At 33.6% G+C, this 26,073-nt stretch overlaps 1 protein-coding gene across 3 annotated transcripts in view; it reads right to left on the bottom strand.

Annotated features, from left to right (window-relative positions):
* Positions 1-26,073, bottom strand: part of CSMD3 (CUB and Sushi multiple domains 3) — a 583,179-nt gene that overhangs the window by 211,684 nt on the left and 345,422 nt on the right. For all 3 annotated transcript variants that reach the window (XM_059857957.1, XM_059857877.1, XM_059857801.1), the window contains 5 exons: positions 24,581-24,768; positions 21,941-22,129; positions 12,293-12,409; positions 5,255-5,470; positions 4,480-4,668 (listed from right to left, as the gene is read on the bottom strand). In XM_059857957.1, coding sequence (XP_059713940.1) covers positions 4,480-4,668; positions 5,255-5,470; positions 12,293-12,409; positions 21,941-22,129; positions 24,581-24,768 — 899 coding nt within the window. The remainder of the gene's footprint in view (positions 1-4,479; positions 4,669-5,254; positions 5,471-12,292; positions 12,410-21,940; positions 22,130-24,580; positions 24,769-26,073) is intronic.

Consider the following 26,073-nt stretch of genomic DNA (forward strand, 5'->3'; position numbering starts at 1 on the left):
ATGATTTTCCTTTAAACTAATTAAATATTCCTATAAAAAACTCCAACACTATCAAAAGTATGTCAAAAACATGAACAACCAAAAAAAAACCCTCCACAAAATAACTCAGAAAGTGCTGGAACTGTTGGAACTTAGTAAAATTTTCCACATGGGGAAGAGGAACAGTTAAAACTTGATGCAAAATCTAAAAATACACAAGAAATATTAAAAAATGTATTATCACATCATAATGCTATTATACTAACATATGGTGATACCTCAATGACCGTGTTTTGCTTTTTACAGGTATCCTATCCCTGAAGAAAATAATAGACATAAAACATTTTCACACCTGACAGAAGAAATATTTAAGGGAATAAAATTACTTCTGATGAACAGAAAAAGCTTAGGATTCATTTGTTCTGAGATGAATCAATGACATTTAGAAGTCTATATCCCAGTCCTTAAACTCAGAATTCATGCTGCCCAAACATTCCACATATTTAAAGAAATCTCAAAACTAGCAAAAGGACATTTTTTTGAAGCAAAATATATTAAAAGCAATCTTTATCTTGAATGTTTTGTATGCATAGAAATGGATAGAGTTATGTTGATGGTGCAAGATTAATGGAATATCAAATAAGATGCACAGAGAGTAACTTATGTTTTTCCTGCTAATAAGAGAACTTACTACAGATGTATCTGTGGTAGCACCTTCCCTTCCTTGATTCCATATTTAAGCATATCCAGTCAATGCTGAATTTATTTTTTCTTTCATACAATATAACCTTTCAGACATTTCTGAAATGTCTGTTCTCGGTGTTCTTTGAAAAGCACTTTAACTAAAGCTTGGCAAAGAAGCTGCATCACTGAACACCTTGGCAAAAAATCTCTGATGGAAAAAAATCATGTACGATATTATCTGAAAAATATGCAACATGGCAGAAATTATTGAGTTTGCCTGTAGATATTTTATGTCTTTTTGTCTGCTTTTTATAATTTCAAGGGGCATAGTTCCTTAGAAATCTGTAAGTCCAGAATTAGAAAATGTTTAGGACCTACTGAGAAGAATTAACAGAAAAAGTGAAAGTAGCACAGGAGAAAAAAGTTTTAGTGTCAATGTCTTCCAGTGAAGGTTTAGCAGTCTGGAAAGAAACTGTATGGCTCTAAGAAAGCCAAAAGAAAAGACTTGACACAGTTGGGAAGCTATGAATACACAGATTATTTTACACAAACATAAAAACTATTAGGGTCTATAAATTCAAACATGTCAGTTATAATGGAAAGGTAATACAACTTGGCTATTGAACAGGCTTATAAGGAATGACAAAACCAACTGGGAAAGGGCAGGTGAAAGAAAAAATAAAAAGACATAAGAGATCCTGGTATAATAGAAACAACTTTCCACATTTCACTGAAAAGAAAAGCAATTCTAAGAAAGAACTATGTGTGCTGAATATGAACAGTGCATTTGGTTATCACTTCAGTATGGCATAAAAATAAATCATGAAACTAAGGAATGACAGTGTTCTAAAAGATCTTTAATCATCTTCATTCCATTATTGATGATAAGAAAAGTTTAATTCTAGCTGTGTTATTATTTTTCCCTTTAAAGCAATAATAATTGCTCTTGTTTGTTCCTATCTGTAACACAGTTACAAGAAAATTCTTGTAAGCTATCTATGGCATTGAAAATTATAAAGAGAACTAGGCAAAGATGCCTGAGCTCCAAATGCATCAGAACCTTTTAGAGGCACTACAACTCTATGAAAGCAGCTCCGTATTCACAAACTTAGGACAATTTCTCTGCTCTGTATTACAAGCTGGAGACAAACACCTAGCATGCTGAGGAAAATGTTGATTCCTTAGGACCACCCAGAGCTTAGATTCTGCTTTTTATAAAGCCATAAGTGAACACACATTCATACTTACTGTAAGATTATTTCTTTTTTTTTACAACTGTTTTATTTAGACTCAAAAGGAGACTTCTTTCTCACTGTCCATGGTAAAGTTCAAAGAAAGCAATTTAAAGATTATGGACTTTTTTCTGTCATCATTAGATGCACCCATTTATTAACAGCTTGTTCAGTTAGCTGTGTGATATTTACTTTGTAGCAACTCATGCAGAGTGGGTTTTAGTTTTTTTACCCAACACCGAGTAGATAACACACCAAAGTTTCAGCTACCATTGAACTATGCTTGCCCCATGAATGACTACAGACATCTACCCCAAGAAGGGCTGCATCATACAGTGAACAGAAAAATGGAAAACCTTTACGTTTTTTTTAGAAAAATCTCCTTATAAAAATTGTTTCAGCACAACAAGCCCTACTGAATTAAGATAATAACATAATTTGAGAAATTCAGCCTTAAAAATTCAGTAAAAATAGATTTTTTTTGCTATTTGAACATTAATAATAATTAATGTTCAAGTAATAATTAAAAATCAGATAATAATAATTTATTATTTTAATAATTCCTAATTTAATAATAAGTAATTAGTTTAATAATTCCTCATTTCAAATTTTCATTTCTTATAAATTAATAACTCCTGTTTTCAAAATAATTATTAGTTATTTAAATATTTAATGATTATTAATAATTTAATAATATGAATTCCTAGTTTCAAATTTTTATTATTTTATAATCATTAAAAATTCCTAATTTATAATTCCTAATTTTAAAATTTGATTTCTAAAGTCTTAAGTCAACATTTTTTAAAAAATACTATTTTTACAGATTGAATAATAACATTAAGTAATAAATTACAAGTATTTATCCATCTTCTAAATAAGAAAAGAAAAGACAGCTGCTAGTTTTCTGGCAAATTATTTGGGTGAGAATTGATTATGACTGACTACTCTGTCTCAAACCCCAGCACATTAGCTTTTGTTGTGTCCAGACAGGGATGCTTGGCCTTCCACCAAACTTCAATTTTATCTGTCTTCCTTGCATTTTATTCTTGTGTTGACAGTCTGAACACAAACAGTATGAGCAGTGGTTACTTCCCAACCGATGTTGCGTGTATGTGAAAGTGCGCGTTTTATCAGAAGCATTCTCTCATTAATCCTTTTGACAAAAAACTCCAAACATGAGCAACAGTACCAATACATAAATTTTGCATCCAGTATAAGTGGTTGACAGGAATTTCTACTCTTGTCTTGTTTGAATTTCATTATTATGATACATAAATTAAGCACAAGACTGACAAAGACTGGATATTTAAGGAGTGAAAATGGCTAATTAAGCTGTTCTAGTTGAGACTATCTTTTATTTCCAAAGGTAAGGAGAAAACATGTTGACTAGAAAATAATTTACTCCTTCTATTACAGCTTTTCTCTTTTCCTCCAACAAGCAAACATAAACACTATTTTTCTGTCATGAAAGCTACATAGGAATTTTTTTATATTTATGCTGCTGTGAAAGATTCTTTTTGCTGATAATTTGCTAATTCATTTTATAGTTACCCTTCCTGAAATGTATTACTGACATTTAACCTATCTTCTTGACTGTCCATACATTCATTATTATTCTTATTGTTAAAAATTCACTACAAAAAGAACTTTTATTCATCCATTGCTCTGACTCTAACCATCTCTGCATTTAAACCATCTCTTCTATAGGTACATATAAAAATGTTGCTAAAGCATTAGCTAAATTAATAATTTTCCTTATACTGAGGTAAAGATAGAAGTGATTTGAATCTAACAATGTTGATACAGTAACTATCAACAAATAGGAGGAAACATATAATCAATTCATATTTACTATGCAATTAACATCTGAAAGACATTTATGTTTAACTAGCATACAATTTAGTATGAAAAATATTTTAAATGCACAGTGATACAGATATTTTAATGTATAAACCTTTCCATATAGTACATATTCTTTGATAAATTTCAGCAATATATCCCCTTAAATAAAAATAACGCAGACACTTAGAGCAACTATCCTACTTTTTAGAGGCCTTTTAGTTTTAAGTTCTCAACAGGACTGAAAACCAAATAATTTAGGAAGCATTCAGCTCAATCAATATTCTTTAGCCATTTAAAGTTAAATTTCTAGTCAAATCTAAATATATAGGCTACTTCTACAGTGAGTGGAAAGTGTTTGGTAGGAATCATCAGAAAGTGTTTCTTTTGAATGATCTTAACTATCATTTAAGAACCAGAATAACATTTCTAAGGATATTCTGAGGATATGGTTCTTACATAGGATGTCCAGGTTGACTGTACTCCTATAAATGGGCCTAGTTTTAGGAAATAAATCTGGTCTAAGTGATCTGGCCTAGTTGCTTTCAAGTATAAACGATGAAGTCCACTTATTGTTATAATACCAAATATATTAAAAAAAAGTTTAAAAATTGACTAAGGATATATGGAGAATGTGAGAGTACATTAAAAAGGGGTGTATTACCATGCTTTTCCATGCTCTAAATCTGCAAGTCCATGGACAATGACTACACATACAAGCAAATGAAAGCAGCTGACCACGTACCCACACACCTTGGCAGAGGTGCACTCCATACTCGTCGTCCACCACCAAGACAAATAACCTCTGAAGCTCCTTCTAAACGATATCCAGATGAACAGGAGAATGTCAGAATATCTCCAACACCAAAATTAAATCCTATTCTGCTACCAAATTGGGGAATCCCAGGATCTTCACAAGGTTCAAGATTATACTCTGCAAAAAAGTGCAAGTCAGCTTTTATGAGAACATGTTCTTTACCAGTCATATACGTAATCTTGCAGTCTAGTAATTTCTGTATATTTCCACCTGAATATCAATACAGGTGTCAGATTTTAAAACAAAATTATTGTGTGAAAGTTCAATTTATAATTAGATTATGTTGAAAGTAAGGCAAATTAATACATTCACAGTGTTTTAAAGATCCATGACACAACATGATTTATCATTCTTATAAGAGCCATAAATAACTCCAGTAAATAAAACAAATTTAAAAAATGACACAACGAAAACTAAATAGTTGACATTTCAGCTCATCTGGAATTTCAGTAACTGAAATTAGACTAGTTCTGATTCCTCCCCTCACTTGATACTGTGTCTTACAGTTTACTGCCATGTTATTCATCATGCAGCACATAGATTCACTTGCTTATAAATTATTGTGCTTATGAAAAAAAAAATAATTTTTCTGTATATATATTCATCAAAATAATTTAAATTATTTTTTCTTTATATAGCATGCAGAAAAAAACCCCAAAATAGTAACTTTTTCAGGAGTCAGATATTACAGGTTATTCCTTACCAGAGAAAGAAATATTAAATCCTTCATATGATATTGAAAAATCTGAAATAAACCGCAACTGAGCTCTGAAATTTCCATAGAGGCCAGCATTGATTGGTGAAGGAAGCTCAGAGCCAGTCAGACGTGCCAATGGCTGCGTGAAACTGCCATTCTCTGTTATTAGTAAGTAGTCATGATGATCCTCCAAATGGAATGTGTAGAAGGTGAATTGCACACCTAGTAGAAAAAGTAGAATTAGATTTCCATGTCATTCTATTAACATCTATGCAACTAAGATAAAGGTAAAATTCATGCATTGGAGTATGAATTATAACTTGGAAAATTAAAATAATAATTTTTTTCTAAAAATTAGTATCTGTCTTGATTTTGGAATTAAAATATCTTTGCAGTAGGTTTTGTTTTGACACCATATTTAACTTTTGCCTTTAGCTGCAAAATATAGACATCTGATTTATAGAATTTAAAGACAGATGCTTCCATTTTTGTGTAAAATCCAATGAGGCGCTAGGTGTATTCAAAACTACAAACAGTTAATGGCAGAATAAAAAAGGTAAGCCTTATTTCTTACAATCACCAGTATTCTTGAGTAGCACCAGTGAAAGAAAAGATTATAAAATATATGATATTAAGTTCTAATGATACATCATTAGTATCACCATCCAGTATCACCAATTCCTCCCATAAAAGGGGACGTCTCTTAATAAGATGTGACATATGTCAACAGTACAACTTTTTTTGCCAATCATCATACATAAATAGCACATGTAGAAAGGAAGATATCTCCTGGAATGCAGTAGCAATAAAACGACTTTAAGACCAAGACAAACAATTAAATCACTTCTGTATTTTTAACTAAGGGCTAGAGCATGATCTTTTGGTAGAATGCAATGAAAAGCCAAGAAAAATAAAGAGAATAATCCATTACCTAGCTTAAGTTGTTAGGGATACAGCTAATGTAATACTATTTTCAGTTTTATCATATAAGTTATAAACCAGATTCAGTCTCTTCAAATATATCTGATGATGCAATACTTAAGATGATCCACTCATGTGATTTCAGATTAACATAGCAGATGAATAGTAATGACCTTTGGACACTCTCATGGCCAATAGATTTTTAATAGTAAACATAATTTAATCAAAAAACAAAGAAATAGTTCCCCTTCCTACAGACCCAACACTGCACCACTTGCCCTACCCCTGCCACCACCAGCCCCAAATTTCCCAAACAGGGAATTAAAATCCAAGCTAGATATACTCTGCTTGACTAAGCTGTCTAAACAAGAAATATAATGCCCCTTCAGATGTTGTAGGTTGTCTTTTCTAGACCTCACAGACAGCTTTAGAAGCTCTCAGTACAATTGTCTGTTATTGTTTTCTGTTTGTTTGTTTTTAGAATATTTCTGAGGTTACCTGAATAGCATTAAATATTTATGTTAATGTAACTCAATCACACCTAAGAAATAGAGCTTGTATGGGTATCTGGAATACAAGGACACTTGGTTTATCAACCAGATAAAGTAGAGGAAGCAAAGACAGGAAACAAGAGAAGTAATGAGTGGTATACAAACACACATAAGCTTTAATGAGCAGAATTAAGTGGAGGTACTAACAAAGACCAGAAATCTTTTGTTCCTGTCTGATGGCAAATTAAATGTATTACTGTAATCTAAAAGCATGATGATAATGGGGGAAATACATTTCTCTTGGGTCTCATGAAAATTAAAAATTTACACTGGAGTACTTGAGGGAATTTGCGAGATTAAGTAAAACTGAAGATGAGACTTTTAAAAATGGTAGTTGGAGACCATTAAACTTTTGGTGAGATGTTTTGGGCCAAAGGAAGATAAGGGAAAGGATCATGCTAGGTAAGATTGAAAAAAGTTTCAGGAAAGAGAGAGGGATAAGGCTCTCTAATCTCTGCACCTAATCAGCGCAACCTGTCCTCTGTTATTTTGAAACTCTACTCCTGACTAGTGTCCTCTGTTATTTTGAAACTCTACTCCTGACTAGTGTTCAAACGTCTCTTCTGTCCAGAGAGCGAGCACATGGATGACCACTAGTGAATATTACTGTGGACTGTCTTGGGAGCAGGAAGAGATCAGGGGACAACTGGAAAAAAGAGCCATTGATCACAGACCAGGAAGGACCTAGTAAGAGTAGAATGTGGAGTCCAGCTCCTGGATCAGGCTGGGGCAGCATATGCATGTTTGTGCATGTGTGAGTGTCACTTCTAACAGACTCCTTTTCCCCTCAGCCTGGATGGAGAAATAGAATTTGGTTGCCTGTGGTGTTCATGTCTGTTTCAGTGGTGCTGGTGTTTCTGTGTGGGCCAATAAGACATTTGCCTCCATCCTTGTTCATCTGTGTGACCAGCCATACATCCTGGTATCATTAGAATACATGCTTAGTCTTGCCATCAGCTGGACATACAGATAGGAGCAATCAGAGAAAAACCTTGAATCTTGGAGACCTCTATCTTTTACTTCCCTTTAAAGAGACTGGAGAACTCAAGTAGATAACTCCTTAAAACTCCACACACATCACATACTCCCTCTAAATCCAGAAAACCACATTCCTACTAAGTAGCACTGATACAGAAGTTACTGGATGAGATATTATTTTATGCTTGTGATAAAAATAAATAATCCAAAAGATTTATTCTGGCTTTTAAAAGTTCTTAATTTACTAATTACATGAGCAAAGCCATTCATCTATTTTGATCATTCTATTTATTCTCCCAGCTTGTGTGAAAATAAATTGGCAAAAATGACACACAGAATTCTGGAATTGAAACTGGGTTGAATACCTTTTGAACTAATGTATATAAATATAGCTTTGGAATTATTAAATGCTTAAATGTCTGTGCTTTTTTTTAACTTCCTTCATATAGGATGGAGTGTTTATTTCACATGCAAAAAGCTCTTAAAAAAACCCATGTGGTATAGATACAGAATAAGACTGAATTTAAGCTCTCTTTTTTCTTTTTTTTTCTTTTTTTTTTTTTTTTTTTTTTTTGCATTTACTGCACTCTAAATTAATTTTGGTCCTTTTTATGCATGCATGTTTACTGAAACAACAAAATCAGAAATGCCAAACAAAATTTTATGGTAGTAACCCAAAATAATGAAATTCCTGTGAATCACAGTTGAGCTTCACTGAGTATTGTTCAAACATCACACTCAAGGTTTAACTCAAGGGAATGTTTCAATCAATTTTGCAGATTGCCATGACATTTCTTAGCAAAACCCCAAGGTATATTACAGCAGTAGCTGTACAATTTGGTTTTCTTCAGAAAATATTCTAATGACAATTAATAAGTGCTGTGTGACAGATTGTATCTTCTCCAGGGAAGAATTTTAAAAGATATGTTCATGTAGATTCCTTCTCATTCTGCCTCACATGTGCCTTTCTTTATAAGGGGAATACTTAAAATTTGAAATGAAGATAGGAAGACATAACACTGTGGAATGTCTCTTCTCAATGTTACAATCCATACTGTAGGGGGACAGGTTAATTAACTGATCTCATAATAGATCTTTTAAAACGTACCACTGACACTCCACAAATTTCATTTAAACATATATTTAAATTGCATTCTAATCACAGACAAAATGTAATAATTATTGTCTATAGGTGTTTCCTTTTCTCTTCATTATAGTAATTAATAGATATATTAACTATATTTAAGATAAATGTTCAATTCTCTAGTTAATACATTTTAAAAAGTTGCAGAAAATTATATCAAGTTTTAATAGACACTCAAGAATCATAATGCTGGTCCACAAGAACACAAATGAAAAATTAATTCTAAAATTTTAGAAACACTTGAAGAGTAAAATTAAAACCACATATATTTATATTGCAATATTGTCATTTAAAACAGTATATACAAACACAGAAACTCTATTTCCTAGCAATTCAACATGTACAGACATAGAATATACATAGTAACTAAAACTATGCATTTAATTACCTGTTATTATGCAATAGCAGTATGAAGTTGTAACATAAAGATGTGTGTATAAGAAAGTACCTCACAGCATTCTGGAGTTACAAGTTATAAACTTTTTTCTTGTCAGTCTGACATGAAACTACAAAACTTTGTAGGAAAAAAAAACCCAAAATAGTCTAAAGTAAAAATCATCTCACTAGTCAGTAGATAGTAGAAAATACTCCTTGGTTTTCTGAAGCTGAAATTATACCAGCCATGAAATAGAGCAGAAAATGAGATATCCAGAACAAAGTTTATTTCTCCCTCTCATTAAAATACCCCATTTACATGTATGGGATTAATGTTTCTAAATGGGAACTGTGTAAACCTTAGTCACTCAGTCTCCCCACAGACACTTCTTCTGGGGACTGTATTAACCCACTGGACATTAAATGATGGATGGAGATTAACAGGTACCTTCAGAGCATAGTTCATTCCATCTGCTTTTTCAGGGTGCAATGACTCATATCCTAAAGATATATGCATTTTTCCATTAAATACAGAAGTGTCCTATTTGACTAGTTCACTGTGACATAGAACTTAACTGTTAGAAATTTAAATTAAGTAAGCCTGTGACTTATTATCATAAAAGGACAGCTATCTTCCTCATGCAGTACAACAGGAAGAGTTTAAAGAATTAATAGCCTTTTGCCAACAAGTACAAAATATGAGGATTTCACATGCTATTTCCTACTCAGAGCAAAGACCCACTCCACAGTTTTTTCCGGCAGCTCTTTGAGCAGCATGAATCAAAATGTCCAAGTCAAATTTTGACATTGCATACATGCCTAATGTTTTTCCTTAATAACATTTCCATACAACAATATAAAAATTACAGAATCATAGGTCATTTAGTTTCCATAAGACCTCTAAGATCATTGAGTCCAACCACTAGTCCAGCACTGCCAAGCCCACCACTAAACCATGTCCTTAAGTGCCACATCAACATGTTTTTTAATTGGCTCCAGGGATGACACTTCCCTGGGCCGCCCATTTCAATAACTGATATCTCCTTCCATGAAGAAATTTTCTCCTAATGTCCAATCTTTGGACGTGCTCCAGAACCTCAATGCCTTTCTTGTACTGAATGGCCCAGAACTGGACACAAGACCACCAGTGCTGAGTACAGAGATACAATCCCTGGTTCTGCTGGCCACACCATTTCTGATCCAGGCCAGGATGCCATTGGCCTTCCTGGCCACCTGAGCTCATTGCTGGATTATGTTCAGCTGCTGTCAACCAGCACCCTCAGATCTTTCTCCTCTGAGTAGCTTTCCAGCTACTCTGCCCCAAGACTGTAACGTTACATGACATTGAATCAAACAAGAATACAAGTTTATAAATATGTGTGCATACAGGTCTTCCCCTCTATATTTTATTTCTGCAAATTTGTTTTCCCAGGAGTCTCATTATATACGGTGGATTTTCTAAACAGGCTCATGTAAAATATTATAACATCGAGAATTTCAGCTTTTATTTGTCCCAACTATTAAGTACTTCTCTAGCTGAGGTTTTAAGAAAAAACAATGAATCCCAGAAAAGTTGCTTCATTTTCTAAAAAGGAAAAGAAAATTAAAGAAACCCCGAAACTTCCCAAAACTTCCCAAGTACTTTTCTTCATAATCCTATTTTTAATTTAAGAGAAATGAAAGAGTTAATAGAATGTCTTTCAAGAATCCTGAAAACTGTGGCTTAATCTGACCTCATTTTTACTGTAGGATTCTCATAATTTTCTGTCATGAAGCTAAACTCTTATCCATCTCTGCTACTTGCCTTCAATTCTCAGATTATAAAGCTTGTGCTGTTATCCAATGACTTCTCAGACAGAGTGCAAGATAAATGACTACAGGTCTAACAGTTTCTTTTAACTTTCTTTTAGTCTTTTTTGCTTATTCAGAAGAACAAAAGATACACAGTCCCTTATACTCCCACAACTCTAAAAGCCATGTATCATACCTAGAGATAACAAAGGCAAATGTAGCATGTGATGTAGCATCACTAAGTCCAGGAAGTTCTTTCACTGTGGATATTTAGAATCAAATTACACTGGCACAAAGACATCACTTGGTAATAAGAGAGATTACTCTTATTACTGGAAGAGCTGGAGCAATAATTTTGAGAGACACATTTTACCAGTGTAATGCTTTAAGGAGTTTTAAATGGGACAACCAGTCAGAGTGATTTAACGTCTAGATGAGAAACTATCACACTACTTGTACAAAATAGAATAAGGGGATCACACATCAGCACAGTTCCCTTTATCTGAAGTCTTATTTTTATGTTATCAATAACTCTTTCTTAGGGGAATACATCATCAGCATACTTTTTCACATTTTTCATGCACTCACAGGGATCATTGATGAAAATCAGAATTGAACTTGCCTTCCTTCTTCTCTTTTCATTTCTTTTTCTGTGTTCTTTCCAGTGTTACAATCTAATTTTCCTTCTTGTGTTCTTACCAGCTTACTCTCTTTGTATTAAATTTCTCTTATGACATCTATCTCTGTCTCCTTCCCCTAACATTAAATCTTTACCTCTCTAGCTCTTTCCATCCATAGTGCAAGAGTCACTCCCATATTCAATATAAAATACCAACAAAAACCTAAAAGTATGATCCATCTCATCTAGTACCAAAACTTTTCATTTGAAAGCAACTCAGACACATTATTTCTAGGAAAATTTGCTCCCTGGAAATACCAGCTTCCATTTGTGTTCTAAGCATTATTTAACATCTCAGAGAGAGATAAAATCACTCTTACATCTTTTTCTGAAATCCGGCTTCAAGAAATAACTACCTCTTCCTTAAAAGCCATCTGTCCTTCAGCTTCTATGATCATCATTCTTTCTTACTGACTTTTCATTGTGTGGGAAGTATAAGGGCCTAGCCCACTTCTGGAATTCTAGGAATTACTACAAGAAACTTAAACAAACCCAAAAATCAGCAATGCAAATCCAAGTGCTTTGGTGCTAACCTAGGTCTCCTTCTAGAGCAGAGAATACTGGACTTATATACTTAAAAAAAAAAAAAAAAAGGATTTATTTACCTTTTCCATGGGTAACATCCACAGTCCATGTGCAATTCAGTGAATTTGGATATAGATCAGGATAACCTGGGGATAAAATTGTTCCACTGGGTCCTCTAACATCTCCACCACATAAAGCTAGAAACGAAGAAAACAACAGCAATAATAATAATAATAATAATAATAATAATAATAATAATAATAATAATAAACAGAAAACATACAGATAAGAGAAAATGTGAGAAAATGAACCTAAAAATTTCTGCCTTTAAATTTATTTAAAAGTAATTATTCAAATGATCTAGCAATTTCAGATATGACTACAGGCCATTTTTATGATTTTTTTTATTAGAAAATTCTTTAGAAAAAGAAATGCTATAAATTATTAATATTTTGTGTTTATTAGGCATGAGAAAATTAAAATCAAGTTTCATTAGCTGTTTTTTTCAGATTTCTGGAGCCTCTGTGAAAATTATAAAGTTCAGCAGAGAGACACAGGCAGATGATAGAGAGCCAAACAATATCACTCAAACAGAAGCCAGAGTTGGGTAGTCAAAATGGGGGATCTTGGCTTTTGAATAATTATTTACTTAAAATATTGGTGCAGGGAAGGTTGATCTGGTTTCATGAATACAATTATAATTATTGGTTATGTGTTTATATGTATGATAGTGCTAATGACAGACTCTGATATAAGAACAAGCAATTCTATAGTTTCATTAGCAACTTTACAAAAGTAATCAGTAATTGAGCAATACAATAATTAAATTACAGCTTTAATTAATGCAAAATACGAGCATTTAGTCATTACAATACTGGCAAAAATGTACAGCTCAATGATTTTCTGTTCCAGGGTTTTTGAAATACAACATTAATCAAGTAATGTTTAGTAAGGAAGAGTCTTGCATTTTAGAATTATCATATATCAATAAGAGTTATTAAAATTCAGTACCAAGTTATTACATCAGAGTTCTCTGAATATAGATTATCTCAGAAGGGCATACATTATAAAACAAATGAGTAGTTTTGTTTTTTTTTTCTCAAGGTTAAAAGCATCCATTCCTTTTATTTTCTTTAGACAAATTATATGCATTACCAAAATTATTTTGCAGAAATATTTTAGAACAAAACCAGTGAACTATTGTCTCCAGTTTCATGTCAAATAACCTAGACCATTCCAGTAGTTGATTGCAGCTCTCCATAAGAGCAGTCCTTCCAAAGTAATTAACACAAATTCTTCTTTTATCTTTAGGAGATGTTAAAGGTCTTCAAAGGCACTTTTGGAGAGATGTAAATGGCAGCTATTTGTCTGTAACTCCAGTTGATACAAATATCAAACCCTCTTCTTGTTCTATAACCGGCCACTCTGCTATTTCTTGCTCATGTCAGTGCTTCCCACCCTGCTGCCACAGCAATGAGGGTGAGGGAAGGAGCCTGTCAAAGGCTGGAGGAGCAATGCCTCTTTCTAAGAGATGCTGCCCCACCTGCCCTAGCTGGTTTAACCTGCTGCTACCCTTCCTGTAACATCCCCTCCAGTAGCAACTCCTAACACAGCACTCAACAGGGTGACTGTTAAAGGGGGGAGAAGTTTGGCCTTTCAGTGCATGCTCAAACATTACATACTTCAGGAGTAAGGTGCTGTGAGTAATGTGCTGCATCATGCTGCTGCTTCTGCTATGTCTTGTTATTTTTTCTGCTTATGGCAATTTCTGTGACACTTTGATGGAGTAAATGATTGAAGTTATACTCATTATGCCTTTGATGTTAATGTTATATATTTGAGAATGAATATATGGACATGTCACAATCTTCTGCTTGTAGATGTAAATTCATATCTAATTTGAGGACACAGCAGACAGGGAATCAAAAGAATATCTAGAATGTACCTTCAATATCACCCTGTACCTAAGCAGACATTTGTGTCAATGAAATACAGTGCATTTCAGTAGCACTGTGGAATGATTTCATAAAGATAATTATTTTTCATAATGAGGTTATGGCACTGCATATCGTCATTGTGTATAGGGCACAAAAAAAAGTATACATTTAATAAGCCTAATTTTATAAATCAGAAATAGAATTTCATCCTATATACTAATTGAAGGCCGCCCTATATGGCCTAGCTAAAATTTGTTTGGTCATTCTAACTAACTATATTTCTGTTTTAAGCATGCTTACTTGCCTGGATAGCCTCATGATTGCTTTGTATGTGCTATTTCTCCTGCCAACTTTCTAGCCTTTGTTGGCCTAATTGTAAGATGGAAATTTGCAAATCCAGTTCCACAGGCTGAAATAAGACATTCTAGGACCACATTTGCCCAATCTCTTCAGTGTTGCCACAGGCAGATAACCTCCTTCCATATTAATTTTCCTCCTCACTTCTCTGATTAAGAGACAGTGAAGGCAAATACTGCCACCTTATAATCTGATCTTGCTATATTTAGACGTTAGCAAAATACAGCCAGGGCTGTGACAGCATATTACTAGAGCTCCTGATGGTAACTATCTACTTCATCCATTAAACAATAAATACAGCCAGTTTTTATAATCATGGGCAAGTGCCCAAATAATATATTTTACAGGCGGTGTTTGGAAAACATTTCAGGAATGCAAATAGTGACAAAACTTGTATGGCATGCCATCAGGCCTTCAGCGTAACTCTGTGAAGGCTAGCAGATGGCAGAAAAAGGCATCAAGGGAGCAGCCTTTTAGAAAATAAAGCCAAGCTGACAAATCTGAAATCATAGATGTGCAACTGGCCCTGATAAGATGGCTAACAGCCCAAGCATGTAATATCACTACTAGTATTTGACTGTTTTTCAGAGTGCAAAGGAAAAGAGAAGCACATAAAAAAAGAAGAACCTCAAAGGATAAACATGTATTTCCAAATTCTACCTTTCTTTCACTCTATCTGATTATAGCAAGATGGAAGCTAGGAAAGAGTAAAAGTAGAATGAATACTTAAGGAAACAACTGAAGCACTATTTTTGATTTCTAATGTGGAAAATGGAACATTATGTTAGCACCCTAATTAATTTTTTTTATGCAATCAAAGAAGTTGAATCAAGACATGCCTGCAATAGTTTTCCAAATAGAGAGAATCAAAATAAAAAAAAAATTGAAAAATAAAACCACAAAACAACAACAATGAGAATGAAAGAACAAAAATTAGAGAACAAAATATAAAAGTGGTTCTATGAAATACAGATTGGTATGTGGAAGTATACACTGTGGTGATCAGAAATGATGTAACAATTTAAGAAGCAACTTTTGGATAACCATGAATGAGGATTGCAATTTAATAGTGGAATTTGGTTAAGATGTTCCACTGAAATAAATTCTTACAATATTGGGTTATTATTTACTCTCTCTTTTGTTGCAACTGCATTCTGTTTGCATGATCAATCACAAAAAAAAAGTGACAACAAGCAAGTCTACCTTAGAAAATGGTCCAATATATATTTTGAAAATAATTTTTGGCTCAAATAACTTCAGAACCTTTAGTCAGGCTACTTGTGTGTCAGTGGGAGACATGCAGGCCATGCTTCATCCCAAAAATATATTAATAATGGTAATAAAAATGCTTGACTTTTGTCATTCATAGCAAAGTTCCACTTCAGACCATATTTCATGCTACTATAAAACTGTTATAGGAAATCAATCTTGCAATACTAGAAATAGCCTTAAAATTTTCAGCCTAAATTTATTCATAGTCTATTTTTACCCATTTGATCTTCTGCTAAACTGTCATTATGCTGTATTCCCTCTTGGGGTCTCACTTGGGGAGGCTAGCAAACATTTAAGAATCTATGATTTTGGATCAGCAATGAGACAGGGTTTTTTTAATCTACTTCAATAAGATATGTTTTCCATCTCTTCAACCCTGCATTAACAATTGCAAGTATTTAGCTGTCTTGTTACAGCAGCTATGCTACAGAAACATAATTCTAGGACACTTCACATTTGATAATGATGTGTTTGTTTGTATTTGTTTGTTCGTGTTTTCCATTTTATTCTCACACGCCCTCTGTTCTGGTTTTAGCATGTTTATATTTTACTGCAAAAGTCAGTTTGTATTTTCTCTTCCTGCACAGGGTCATCCTGTATAGCTAGCTTAACACTTATTCACAGAAAACTCTCTTAAATTTTGTTTTTTAAAACCATCAGGGAAACTCAGCAACCACTAATTATGTTTGCTGTCACCTGAGATCTACAAATACAAATTACAATTGATTTAAAACTAGTTTGTTTTGATGTGATACAAGTCAGTCTCAGAATTATGAAGAGTATAGTGATATGAAATGTCTAGGTATCTGTATAAGAGAGGGAGTCCCCATCAGAGAATGAAATATTGTAGTTTATGACTGAAATATTATAGTTAATGATTTAAACATCTTCATTAAGGACTTCTGAAACTGTATTACAAAAGCTGAAGAGAAGATCACCACACCCTGAATGGGGCTCTGAGAGGCCCTACACAATTCACTGATGAAAGCAAGTTGTAGTAACAACTCAGGGCTGGCTGGGGACATTCACAAAGCACAAGCCTGGTACCTTCAGGGGGGAGACCACAGCCTTGCCGGGCTCTCACAGACCCTCACAGCAAAGGGTGGGGGAGAGAGGCTTTGGGTGTGTGCTGGAAAAGCTCTGGTCAGAGGCAGTGACCGCCACCCTCCGCTGTGCAGAGGAGCCCGGCTGAGGGGCCCTTGCCCCGGGGACAAGCTTATCTGCAGCAGAGGGGGGTTACAGAATTCACAGAATTCACAGAAGAGACCTTAAAGATCATTAAATCCAACCCATGCCCTATCGCCTCAACTAAACCATGGCATCGCCCACCAAAGAGCCCCCAAAGGGGTCCCCAGACCCTGCACCAGAGATGATGCAACAGACCCTCTGTGTTGCAAGGGAGAGTGTCAAACTCCCTGCAAGGGAGGCACAGGGTGTTCCCACCTGCCCAAAGTGTGGATTAGCCCATGGAATTCTGCACTCTTCAGCGTGGTGTGGTGTGTGGCGGCAGCCACAGGGGACGCTGACCACCAAGAAGGTCAAATGGAGGGGAGCAGTGAGACATAGTTGGGATCCTCGGGTGGGTGATATGTGTCCACATAACGCTGTCCGTCCTTCCTTCCTTCCTTCCTTCCTTCCTTCCTTCCTTCCTTCCTTCCTTCCTTCCTCCCTTCCTTCCGCTCCTTCCACCCCTTCCTTCCTTCCGCCCCTTCCTTCCTTCCGCCCCTTCCTTCCTTCCTTTCTTCCTTCACTTCCTTTCACCACTTCCTTCCTTTATTCCTTCCTTCCTTCCTTCCTTCCTTCCTTCCTTCCTTCCTTCCTTCCTTCCTTCCGCCCCTTCCTTCCTTCCGCCCTATCCTTTCTTCCTTTCTTCCTTCACTTCCTTTCACCACTTCCTTCCTTCCTTCCTTCCTTCCTTCCTTCCTTCCTTCCTTCCTTCCTTCCTTCCTTTCTTCCTTCCTTCCTTCCTTCCTTCCTTCCGCCCCTTCCTTCCTTCCTTCCTTCCTTCCTTCCGCCCCTTCCGCCCCTTCCGCCCCTTCCGCCCCTTCCGCCCCTTCCGCCCCTTCCTTCCTTTCTTCCTTCCTTCCTCCACTTCCTTCCTTTCTTCCTTCCTTCCTTCCTTCCTTCCTTCCGCCACTTCCTTCCACCACTTCCTTTTTTTCTTTGCCTCTTTTATTATTAAATTAAACATATCAATTTTTTGGCACCAGCCTCTAACCTCATTTGGTTTTAATCTCGTTTTTAAGTATATTTTGAACCTTCAAAGTTCTTTCTAGTTTATACATAGATACCTCGCTTTCTTTGATCCTCTGGGTTTAAGTCAGATCATAACAGTCCCCATATCCAAAAAAACCCAGAAAATATGAAGAAAATGTATGAAATATTTAGTAAATGAAGAGAAAATAATATAGATAGATAGATAGATAGAGATTTATATATAAATGAATTTTTTTGATTTTTTCAACAGAGAGTGTTCACTAGTAGTTCACTTAAAAAAAACAAAAACAAAGTGTTTTACTTTTTTAGCCTGATTGATGATGGTGATATCTGTTAAATTAGCACTTTTCACATTTTCAAATGGGATCACCAATTATTTCCTTGTGTAAAAATTTTTCAAGAGACTAGCCATAGATCACCACCTGCAACTCAGACACTAACATAAAATGATGAATCTCAATTTTCTCAGGAAAGATAAAATATTCTTAAGAAGAAGAAAAGCTTCAAAAAAAAAAAAAACAACTTTTTTTGTAGAAGTTCAGTTTGTTTTAAGTACACATAATTGGAAACTATATGGTTTTCAGAAGTAATGGGAAGAGAAAGCACGCAATTATAATTGATTATCAATAACAATTAGCTTTAGATTTGAAGCATCATCAAAGAAGACTAATAACATATGCTGGTTTAGAAAGGACTGCAGAGAAAAAAAGAAAAAATCTATTTATATGGAAATGTCTTTGTGTATATATAAGTCTAAATACAAATATATGTGTGCACAAACACACAGAGGCCTCATTACATTAATTTGTTTAATTGACTCCAACTTCCAACTAAAAATGTAATTCTAAGAAGATTTTCATTTATTGTGCAATTGGATAATAAAAGTGGCATATAAAATAGACTTTAAAATTATTGAAACACTGAATTAGAGTTTGAATCTAATATGCTGCGCTTCACAGACCAAGTAACTTCAGCATTTGTCTTCCCTAATTATAGAAAGTGTAATGTATCTTAAAATGGAATGTTGTTCAGTAGGGGTAAATAAATAAGGATATGGACATCAAATTAACATACTCAGCTTCAAGAAATAAACCTTAGACTTGAGTTATATTATGGAAGAGATTTATTTAATATAAACTAGTGTTGCCTAGATTACTCACAATATAAACTTGCATTTCGACTTTCTCATTTAAATCTAAAATAAACCAGACACGCTCTCCATTTCCAATTCTGGCCTCTATTCACTGAGTATTTGAAGTGGGTTTTTTAAAAGCTGTGTTTTAATTGAATTATTATTTTTATTTTAGAGATGTCAACAGAAAGGACATAACACCTCTGCATTATTCCCTATGTTCCTCATGTGCTACTTTAGTCATATTTGCTAATTCATTTGGACATCCATTATAAACATTAAAGGTTTTTTTATCTTGCTTAAATTATTTTCATTCTATTTGTTAATTTTCTTAAGTAAATTAAGATTTGGGGAATGACAATATTTTTAATTCAAATAATGAATAAGAATTATCTATTAGCATTCAATTTAATGTTATGATGAAGGGAGAAAGGAACACTTTACTCTTAAGTAGATATCTAACTTTTGCATTCATTTTCCTGTAATTTTTGATGGGATTATTTGAGTAATTCATAAACTGGGTAGAATAGGGTTCCTTACATATATTCAAAGCTTACAAGCAAAATTCTCTTGTAGTATTCATATAGAAAGGACATTCTAAGATACAATTTCATCTTTTTAGTTAAGAACTGGGTGGTGATTACAGTTAAGAAATTCAAGGCTTTCCAGATGCACAGGTAAAAAGTGAATCATATGTAGTTGGTACATGAGAATGGTATAGATGCAATACAAGCAGTGTTTCCCAGCAAAGCTTGTAACCATCTGTTTTAGCTGTTTGTTTATCTGTGCAACATAAACACATAATGAAAAATTTAGTTTACACTCCTTCAAATAACAGAATTTGAGTCAATACCATGTTCTGCTTTGAGTCAGAACTTGCTCTAAGACATCTAAAATTTTTCCTTTTATAGTCACTTTTCCAAATCACACCCACTCATGAGTTGCCATGACCTATCTGCACAATTACCATGGTCTGTCTCCACATCAGAACACAATGTAATTATAAAAAAGAGACGCGGTTATCAAAAGAGCAATCAAAACTTGTTATGTAGAACTCGTCTCTTCAGAGACCATCAGAGTAAGATTCTGAATGCACAGTAATAGTGACTGATGTGTTTGGTAGTGATATGATTAATACAAACTCATAATCATAATTTATACAAAGAACAGCCCATTTAGCAAATGCCCTTTTTTGCCTGTTGTGCAAGGACTCTGGATTATTTTAAAAAACATTCCACCAGAGAAGAAATTCAGCAATGAAGTTAAAATTACATCAACCATAAACTGATTACATTTAGTAGAATAAATGTACTCAATCCTACCTTTACAACATATTTATTGAATGGGAAATCACCATTTAGCAATGTGCTCTGGAGAAAAAGAAACCTCATTTACCTAATGAATTGCATACTAGTTCGGCATCTTTAGGAAGAAATTGATCATAATACATATGTTTATTTCACAACAGAGCACAGTATTCATAGGCAGTGTGCTTATTTGTTTGTTTTACATGGTCAGCATCTAGTGCCTATCACCATTAGAAAACACATCCTACTTTTGTGGTCTGTTCAGCAAAATAGTCTCCTTAACTGGAAATTGTGGGAACCCTGCAATTCTTCATTGCAAGAACCTGACTGAGATGTAGAATCTTTCAGAAAATGGACTTGGAGAGACTAAGAGGGCTGTTTTCAGCAAAGTGATTATTCACATCCCTTTCTACTACCTCAGATTTTGAGTATTATCATATAGCAACACCTTCAATTTCCTGAACATAAAATCCCAAAACATTTCCTAATGAAACAATCTGAAGGCCAAAGAAGACCCTACCATTTTCTAAAGAAAGTAATGCAGTGGGAATGAATAGTCTTCCATAAGACAAATCACACATGATTCACTGAGCTTCTGCATCAGTCTTCATTCAGATCTTTCTTTCAAAATTATTGTCCTGAGACACTAAGAAGTGCATGAAAAAATGCAGTATCATGTAAATTCTGTAGCTCCTAAAAGCTCAGGAGACTTTCACTGGTTAAAAAATAACTTAGAATTAAACGGTTATATTATTCCTGAAAACACTTTTAACATCAAAAACATGAGCCATGCTGCAAGGAGGGAAACTGCTTTAAGAAGTAAATTCCTCAAATAATGTAACTGAATGAATATTACAATCTACTTTCTTAACAGTACATATAATTCATATGACCCCTACTAGGAAAGCATTAAAATTAACAATTCAGATGACAAGAGATGACTGAAAAGGCTAGATAATTTTTCAGATTTAATGATATGGTGGAGACCACTTTTGTCTGCTTTAATAATCAGCAGATATACTGTGGTCCTAATAAATTTCCACAGTGACTGAAGGGCGTTAAGTTCTGATAATAAGATATAAACTGAGTTATCATCATGAAACAGGAGAAAGGAAGTTTTTGAGTCATGTGCAAATAAACTTAATTTCATGGTTTTTATGTCAGCAATCTGCGTTCATAGATGGATACCCAAACACAAATATTTTTAAGCTGTAATAAATTTTTTACAACCAGATATACACAAAGTTTGCAATCAGTTAGCTCATAGTTACATAAATTCAGATAGACATACCTTCAGTAATCTGCAGGATTAAATAACTATATATCATTCCCTGTTTCATATGTCCCATCTCAGAGTTATATGGCATTTATTTCCTCTAACTATTCTTTTCCTTTCCTAAAAATGTAGGTTTTACAGGCTCTGGCATTTAACTCATTTTGACTAATAATAATTTGGCAAACCTTGTATATCTCAAAGTACTCTGTATTAAATCTCTTCATCCTTACCATCACAAGTTGGGAGTGGGTGACTCCACCAGTGATTTTTTTCACATAGTAAAGGCTCCTCATGACTGAGCCTATAACCTGGATCACAGCTAAACGAGACAGTGGAACCTATGGAGAAGTCATGTCCATAACGACGTCCATGCACCGGTATTCCAGGATCCAAGCAAGAGTAAGTATTAACAGTTACACCTAGATTAAAAAAAAAAAAAAAAAATTAAAAAAAAAGAGAAAATAAAATAATTAAACAAAGGACCTATAGATTTTTAAAAATTAATTTTATAGGTTGTGATTGTTGTGAGGTGAAGGCTTCATTATCTCACATTTACAGTAAATTACTTTCCAGTATTCTTCTCCATGTTACCATTAAAAGATACTATGGATCACACTTTGAATCCCGTCATTGTTGCAGAGAAAAATAAGAAAAATATCCCATAATTTAAAGGATATTTAGTTTGATCCTGTCTTAGTAACATTAAATGATTTTGTACCTGATGCTGATATTAAAAAGCTTTTATGATCACTCAAAATTCTGATTTTCAGCCTTTATTTTTTCCTGATCAAAATTTGCTAGCATAGCTGAAATTGGTTACATTTCTTCTGATATTTATATTTTCAATATTTACATAGATCAATTATTTAAATAAATCATACTCATACCTAATGTTATTTAATATATGAGACATTGAGAAGATAAAGAATAGCATAAAAGAATAAAGAGAAGTTGACTTGATAAAGGGATTTCAACATGTGCTAAAAAATTAAACCTTTTAAATTATTTCCCAGTGAGATCTTCACATATAAAGCTCATATAAAGTAGTTCATTATAAAATAATAATGAAAAAAATCTCAACCCTTTACAGAGAATACTTAAGTTAGTAAATTACTAGAAGTATTCAGTGCAAGATTTTTTCATGGGTGCTATTCCTTTTATTCCTACATAGAAGTCATAAAAAATCCTTCATTCCAAAGAAATTCATTGAGGAAAGATATAATTAGCATTAAAAGTTATGAACATTTAAAAGATCTTAGCTTTCAATACAATATTTGAAGGGAGAAGAAATGATTAATAAGAGACCACTGATCATTATTATTTATGTTCCCAAAAAGAAAAACAGAATTGGATTGTACTGGATAATGCAAGATGAGAAGCCAGTAAGAATTAAGCAAAAATAAAATGAATACTAGACTTCTGTGTAAAAACAGGGGCTAATAAACAGAAAAGAAAATACTGAAAGTTGTTTGTTTTGGGTAAAAGTGGTAAGAATATACATTTTCCATGTTCTCTGATAGTATAAATTTAGCTTTCTTTCTCCACTAGTGTAGAGAACTGTGGGGTGTAGATCAGTTTTACAAAAAATAGGATTTTCTAATGAAATTCAAGAATTTATTTATAAAGAAATTTCAGGTTTCCTTTCAAACTTTATTTAATTGAAACTGTTTGTTATTTGTAATAAATGCAGATTTCTTCTTTTTGCTGTTCGCATTCCCAAAGTATAATTTCTACCATTTAACATTATTCAGTCTTTCTAGGAATTTAGTGTCTTGGTGGGCAATTTTAATCTAGTGTTCCTGATGTGTTAGGATAGAATTCCTTCAAAGTTCAGAATGGATGAAAACCTAACAAAATCATCTCTTTTTCATAATGCAGAAGATTATACAAATAGACGTTTGTATGTGAATACTAAAAAAGGTAAAAATTTTGGTATAATAAGAGATTTTTTTTTTTCAATAAACAGACTGAATTTAACATTCACTGGAGTTCAAATCAATCCAAATTTTATCTGGCAATATCTCCCCTATGCATATTAGCTTTATGACCTTATAGTGGCCAGGAATAGTGAAAATTGCAAAAAAATAAAGTTAAAAATTAAGAACATCCGGAAATTTTTGGTAGCAATTCTAACAAGCAGCAGTAAAAGCAATGTGCCAATGACCTCTACTAAACAAATAAGTTAATGACTACAGTAAAAATATTATTTCTCATATAAGTAGGAATTATTGCAACAGAAGTTTTATTTAAAAAGACAAAATGTAAATTGAATTATAGTATTTCAACATAGGAATTTTAATAATTCATGATGTATGAAATCTTACAGATATTTTCTGCAATATAGTTTGTATGATTATAATAAGGACAAAAGAATATTTCTATCTCAGAAAAATAATCATATAGGCAGGTGTTTAGAATCCTAAAAATCTATAACCAAACAGTTCCATTTCTTGATTTTCAGGTCATTATGAGAACTGCATTTTCCCCTACGTTCAGCTAGAGCTGCAGATACATCAACCAGAACACTAATTCAGTTTTTTTCTTAGTTTTCATAATTTTCCTGATCTCATGCCATTTTACACTCACAAAAATGCATTGTATAAAATATAGGAATATAAGACATAAAAACAGCCTCCAGAAGAAAGGCATTTGCTTCTCATTCTCATAATTAGATTCTTAAAGCACAGAGCAGTCCACCAATGACATGAAATATAAATAAAATTAGTGGTCATATCTTTTGCAGTTTAACATTACTAAATCTTTCTCAGATTGGGAAATAACAGGAATTTAGCCAAGATGACATCTGTACATGACTAGGGTAAACCTGGAGGGGGAGGGTAGATCAAATAATACAACTCAGAAGTACTTACTTTCATAGTGAATTTTGAATCCATTGTTAGAACGACTGTTATCAGTTGTAAAGAGAAGATACATGAAATTGCTACTGCTAAACAGAAACTGTGGGACCTGTGTACCATTGTAAGAACCCAGAAGTGGAGATAATAGGTTTGGTCCATCATGAACTTCCAAAACATCATAATTCAGTTCAGTCTGAAATCTGGAATTGTGGAAACACACAAAGGCACACATTTAAGAGACAGTTAAAACAAATTCAATAAACCCATATTTTTTAAACTATGCACCTTTCCTGAAAATATTTTTTCTCCACATATCTGTTTTTCAATACCATTACTATAATATTAATTAGCCATATAATTTATACAACAATAAAATTTCAAATTAGTTCCTTAGAAAGATGCGAAATAAATTTAAACTCCTTGAGCTGGTTTTTATGGCAGGAAACAAAAGCTAGAAACAGTTTGTTAATAAATATTTATATTACTTGCATATGCTATTTTATAATAATATATTTTTTCTTTTTGAAAAATTAATTAAATTATATGGGAGGCACGTTTATGCATTTGGAAAATATATCAAGTTACTTTGTATCATCAATAGCTCATACTTTTGAGTTCCTACCTTACAATCATCTACAAGCAGGGATAGAAGTACTTTACTCTTGACTCCAGTGGCTTTCTGCCAGCTGAGACACAGTCCAAAGTAGTGAAAGAAGTTATTTGAAGAAAAACTCACAACTAAAAGTTGTTTTTAGAAAGCACTAAATACAGTATGTGTGCTCTCCCTAGCAAGGAAAAGCTGACTGTGATAGTGCTGCTAGATATCTCCTCGCTTGTCTTGTTTCAGATGGTATCAGCAGTTCCAAACACCTGTTTGGTATTTTGACAGTGGTTTATCTCTTTCTTGCTATGACAGACTTTAGATCAATCATAATGCTTTATAATGGACTCTGATGGATTACTGAAAAACTTTTTCAGAATTAAAGAGCAACAATTAACAGCAGGATCTTAGAACCACCCTTAGATAACCTTAATTCTCTCTTTGATTTACTCAGGCGTCTAACTCAGCTTTATAAAATCCATTCAAAGAACTGTGTGAATAAAGCCGATGTACTGAGGAACTCGATATTTCAGTATTTATGTCTCATAAGTTTGAGCCTAAAGATCTAAAGGAGTCTGGCAAAAGACAAGAAGACAAATTAAACCTACAAAACATGTATTTTCTTTTATTGGTGTTCTGCTCCCTCTAAAAAATGTATAAAACAGCACAGAACTAAAGTGAACTACACAGAACTAGTGTAACTAGAGTTACAGAAATGAAGTGGGATAACCCTAGAAATAGGAAAACTGAAAATTTTGGGTTTTGTTAGCTTCCCCAGTAACTCGCAATGACATCCTGCTGAAAAGCTACTAGGTAACAACTTTCTCTTTCCAATATTTCCTTTTTTTTTTTTTCTTTTTTTCCAGCCATCCATACAACACACAAGAAATCTTGGAAACAGATC

Source organism: Haemorhous mexicanus, chromosome 1 (genome assembly GCF_027477595.1).
Source record: "Haemorhous mexicanus isolate bHaeMex1 chromosome 1, bHaeMex1.pri, whole genome shotgun sequence".
Lineage (NCBI taxonomy): Eukaryota > Metazoa > Chordata > Aves > Passeriformes > Fringillidae > Haemorhous > Haemorhous mexicanus.